The following is a 5717-nucleotide window of genomic DNA, read 5'->3' on the forward strand; positions in this document are numbered from 1 at the left end:
AAATAAAATCTTTAACCTCCATCCTGAATAACATTGAACGTGACAACTTACCAGTCTTTGCCTCCATGTTTGTCCGGCAGATTTTTTAAAAGTTTGTCAAGAGGACCCATTGATCTTTATTTTCTTTTATCCCGAGACAAACGATATTTATATTAAATGAAATTTCTCACAAGTTTCTTACTTTAGATACTAGGCATCACAGAACAAATATTCAAATTCTTGCTGTAAAAAAAAGACCTAAAATAAATGGGAAAATGTGCCCTATTCAGTGCCATTGATTTGTTCATCAGTCACAGTGACCCTGTGTATAACAGCTCTGAATCCTGCTCTATCCTGAGCCAAACTTATTGTCTCTGACACACCTACTTCCATTACCCCATTACACTGAGTCAATCCATCTCATCATGCGTCTTCCTCCCATGTGCTGACCCTCCACCCTCCCAAGCATGATGTCCTTTCCAAGGACTGGTTCCTCCTTGCAACATGCCCAAAGTAAGTCAGATGAAGCTTCAGAATCCTTGCATTCAAGGTGCAGCCTGGTTTCACCCTCTCTAGGATGAACTGGTTTGTTCTCCTAGCAGTCTATGATATATTCAGTACTTTACTCCAGCACCACAGCTCAAAGAGATCAATTCCCCTATCATTCCTGGTCATTGTCAAGCTTTCTAATGCATAGCAAGTAATTGCAATGACCATGGCATGGATCAGGTTCACCCTAGTCTCCAGACTGATATTGTTGCTCTTCAGTTCTCTGGAGATGTCAGTGACAGCACACTTTCCCAATGCAATTCATCTTTCTATTTTCTGTGGCACTAAGAGTGTTAATTGTGGAATCAAATAAACTGAAGCTGTTAACAATCTCAATCTCTTCACCATCTATCATGATGCTGCCAGTCTGCCCAGTGGTGAGAATCTTTGTTTTCTTGATGTTGAGCTTCAATCTACACGGAAAATTACAGCCCTTAATCTTCTACAGCAAATATTTCAGGTCTTCCTCTGTTTCAGCAAGCAAGGTTGTGTCATCTGCAAAATGTAGGTTGTTGATGAGTCTTCCTCTAATTCTGATGCCACATTCTTCCTCATAGAGCCTAGCCTCCCAGATGATCTGTTCTGCATACAGCTTGAAAGCATATGGAGACAGGACATTCCTGGTGTATACCCTTCACGACTCAATCTTGTGAAAATGAAAATCCTACCAAAAGCAATCTACATTTTCAATGCAACCCAAACACTGATAAAATAATCATTTTCAAGTAGATCAAATGGAAATTGTCAAGTTTATGTGGAGAGGAAAGAGACCTTGAATAAGCAAAGTACTTCTGACAAACAAAAATGAAGTGGAGGTATTGCACTCCCTGCTACACAGGGAGGTATTGCAAAACATTCTACACAGTGGTAATAACCAGAACAACATGATACTGGTACAATGACAGACACATAGACCAATGGAGAATAATTGAGAACTCATATATTAACTCATCTATCTAAGATCAACTGATATTCAAAAAGGAAATAAAAGCTACCAAATGGGGAAATGACAACCTCTTCAACTGGTAAAACCAGGCAGGTACCTGCAAAAAGCTGAAACAGGATAGACATCTGACACCATTTAAAAAAATCAACTTAAGGTGAATCAGAGACCTCGGAGTAAAGTCCCAAACCATAAAATACATAAGATATAAACTGAACTGAAGCTTAGATGGCCTAGTCTATGGTATAAAGAGACTGCCAAATACAACCAAAAATGAACAATCTGCCAAGGATAAAATTGATAAATGGATTTTTCTAAAGATTAAATCTCTGTGCTCATCAAAAACTTTTTCAAACAGGATGAAAAGAAACCCTACCAATTGGGAATAAAGAATTGGCAATAGCATCTCAGACAAGGTTCTCGTAACAAAAGTTTACAGACTACTCCTGGGCCTTCAGAAGAAAGAGACTGATAATCCAACTACAAAATGGGCAAAAGACATGGAAAGACCTTTCACAGAAGACATTCAGGTGGCAAACGGACTCATGATGAAGTGCTCCAGATCACTGGCAACAAGAGAGATGCAGATCAAAACCACAATGAGATACCATCTCACTACTGTAGCAGTGGAAAATTTTTTTAACAGGACAGCAAGTAATGCATGTTGGAGAGAATGTGTTGAGTTAGGAACTTTTATACATTGTTGGTAGGTTTGTATAATGGTACAACCACTCTGGAAGACAGTTTAGCATTTCCTTAAAAAGTTGAACATAGAAACTCCGTGTGACTTAGCTCTTTCATTACTAGGAATATACACCAAGAAAATTAGAACTGAGACACAAATGGCAATTTGTACACCAATATTCATAGCAGCCTTTTCCACCATTACAAGAAATAGCCCAAATACCCAATCACAACTGAATAGATTGAGAAATTGTGGTATGTTTACACGATGGAATACTATGCAGGACTCAGTTGCAACAATTTCGAAAAATATTACATGACTTGATAGAGGCTGGAAAGCATTATGCTGATTAAACTAACACAGTTGGTGCGTGAAAAGAGGGGGTAAGTTATCAGGAAGAGCCTTGACGAAAAGACAGTATAATGATGGGCAAAGTCCAATGGTGATCAATATTATCAAACATAATGCATGAGAATGATTCTAAGAAACAAAATGTGAATAAAGGATAGTGTGAAACGCAATGTATATGAACTTTGTAAGCAACACAATAAAAATTATAAAATAATAAAAATTCTAAAAAAGGGGTATTTGCAATGAATAAATTGTTGATTGTACAAAATTTTATCTTTCTATCTCTAGCCTCATTTCTGTCACCAGGTAGATGTTTTCTGACTACTACTGATCCTTATTCCCTCTTCCCAGCTTTTGTTTTCCATTCATTCATCATTATTAATGCAACTTGGTTGTATATTCTATATATCTGACAGTAAAACTTGGTAAAAATCATCTGTTTCCTTCTCCTCGGCTCTGTCTGTTGGTTCATATATTTGAATGATAGTAGTATTAATAGGTCTGAGAAAGGCTATTCATTGGAGAAGGACATCATGCTTGGTTGGAAAGGTGGAGGGACAGCGAAGGATAAGACCCTCAACAAGGTGGATTGACACCGTGACTATAGTAATGAGCTTAAGTGTTAGACATTGTGAGGCTGGCATAGGGTAGCACAGGGTTCAGATCTACTGCTATAAATTGTACTCAAGTGACAACACTCAGCTATAACAGGAAGTATCAGTATTAAAAGAAACATCTTTAGCAAGGTTGGTGTGGTTTGTTCACTTAGAGGAACAAGCAGCAACATGAATTTAATAAGGTGGTGGTGGTGGTGGTGGTGGTGGTTGTTATTAGGTGCTATTGACTAGAGTACGAATCATAGCCACCCTATGAACATAGATCTAATCCCTTATCCTCATAACTTTTTACATATTTGAACCCATTCAACAGGATAAAACTTTGAAAATATAAGTGATATAATCAACATTACTCTGAGTGTGTCAGTTGAGTTTAAGAGATCTGAGCATGAGAAACTGGTCCTGTCAGATGAAAATTGAGATTTCCCTCAGAAAGAGGTATCTTGGTGAGTATTAAGGAGTTATCATTGACTTAAGTTCAGTGTGGATATTCAATCTTTAGGCAGAAGTGGAAGATCAAGTACAGAAATTGAGTAGAAACCATAACAGAAACTTAGATCTAGGCTTAGCGTTAGCATACATATTCAGGGTACTTGATCTCAATGTTGACAAAAAAAATATGAAAGAGATGGTGAACAGTGTAGCACATGAAATCCAGGAATTATGGCTAGATTGCCTAAACAGAGCCTGGGTAGAAAGCATAATAATTTTCTTTGCTCATAATTGGTTTATGATAAAGACAACATGAGACATTTAAATGGGTCCTATCATAAGCCCTTCAGGAAGACCCTCAACCAGGTGTATTAACATAGTAACTGCTGCAATGGGCCCTAGTGTGTCAGGAAATGTGAAGATGGCACAGGATAGAGGCAAGGTTAAGATATATATTTCGTAGTGTCATGACACCAACAACAAACACATACCCTGAAAGTGGAGCAATGTTTGAGCTTTCAGTTACTTACAGAAATGTTGACTGAACTTACTTAGCGTCTACATGGAAAACACCCAGGCAGGTTACTTCTGTAAATATTGTTATTGTCATTATGTATGCAAAGTATTGTTGACTAATAACTGCACCGTGTACAAAACAACAATAAAATTCTGACTGGTTGTGTGTCATCTTGAAACTGTTTCTGTGCTTGAGACTATTGTTGAAGCCACTATGCCAATCTATCTAATTGAGGCTCTTTCTCTTTTTCACTAGTCCTCTGCTTTACCAAGGATGATGTCCTTTTCCAGATACTGATCCCTTGTAATAACATGTTTAATGTATATGAGACAACATCTAGCAGTCATCACTTCTAAGAATTCTGGCTATACTGCCAAACTAAATATTAAAAATCTAGCCTTAAAAACCCTATGGGACAATCTTCTGTCACATTGCAATGTAATAAATAAGAAGTGACTCAACTACATCTAATATCAATATCAACATCAACATCAGGAGATGTTACAGTATAATTGTTACTGTTGTTGTTATGTGCCGTCGAGTCACCTACGACTCTTAGTAACCCTATGTACAACAGTCCTGAACCCTGCTCTATCCTGTGCCAATCTTATTGTCTCTGACACACCTACCCTCATTAACCCAGTGATTGCAAAGACCATGCCCTGTATCAAGTGTATCTTAGTCTCCAGACTGACATCATCGCTCTTCAGTACTTTGAAGAGATCTCTGACAGCAAACTTTCCCAATGCAATATGTCTTCTAACTTGACAGTATAATTAGAGAAATGAAATTGAACCTGACACGGAGATCAGGGAAAGCCTTCACATCAATTTTTGGCTCTGCTCTCAATTCCCTGTATAAACTTGATCTGATCATTTATACCTTTCTGAGTTACAGTTTCCTCACCTGTAAAATAGAGACAATAACTCTTTCTTTATAATACTGTAGAAGGTTGTGTGATTACAATAGCAAGGTAATAAATTATAAAGTGCTTTTTGTGTAAAACAAAAAGAGATTATTTTTATTGTTGCAGAAACATGGGTTCTTTTTTTCTTTTTACCTTTTACTTCCCCTAAGTCTGTTTCTGTTTTCTCTCAAGAGCTGTTTTCATTCTAATTGCCTCTTTTTCTCATTATCCAGGACCAGTGATCCGGGCTGAAGTGGGTGACATCATCCAGGTAGTCTTCTACAATCGTGCCTCTCGGCCATTCAGCATTCAGCCCCATGGGGTCTTTTATGAAAAAGACTACGAGGGAACTGTGTACAATGATGGTGAGAAGGCAATTTCCAACAAATATGGGTGTCTCTAAAAGGCAAATAAATGGGAAAGAGAAAGCAAGGTGGAGAAAAAAATTAGTGACCATGAGTGAGCATTGTTGAATTAATAAATGCTAAGGTACTGGACACAAGAGCAATGGTGTCTCTCTGGAGACTAACATGCACCTGATACAGGCCATGGTCTTTGCGAGCTGGAGAAGAGTATAGAATGTACCCTGAACTACCAGGAAAACAAACAGATTCATCCTAGAGAGGGTTAAACCAGGCGACTCCTTGGAGGCAAGGATTCTGGGGCTTCGTGTGACATACTTTGTTTGGACATGTTGTAAGGAGAGACAGGTCCTTGGAGAGGGACATCATGCTTGG

General features: G+C 38.1%; 1 protein-coding gene across 1 annotated transcript in view; it reads left to right on the forward strand.

The window, feature by feature from the left end:
- Positions 1 to 5717, forward strand: part of HEPH (hephaestin) — a 308125-nt gene that overhangs the window by 85297 nt on the left and 217111 nt on the right. The window contains exon 8 of the mRNA XM_006903126.1: positions 5214 to 5345. Coding sequence (XP_006903188.1) covers positions 5214 to 5345 — 132 coding nt within the window. The remainder of the gene's footprint in view (positions 1 to 5213; positions 5346 to 5717) is intronic.

This window comes from Elephantulus edwardii, unplaced genomic scaffold (genome assembly GCF_000299155.1).
Source record: "Elephantulus edwardii isolate Elephantulus edwardi_28Jun2011 unplaced genomic scaffold, EleEdw1.0 scaffold00514, whole genome shotgun sequence".
Taxonomy (NCBI): domain Eukaryota; kingdom Metazoa; phylum Chordata; class Mammalia; order Macroscelidea; family Macroscelididae; genus Elephantulus; species Elephantulus edwardii.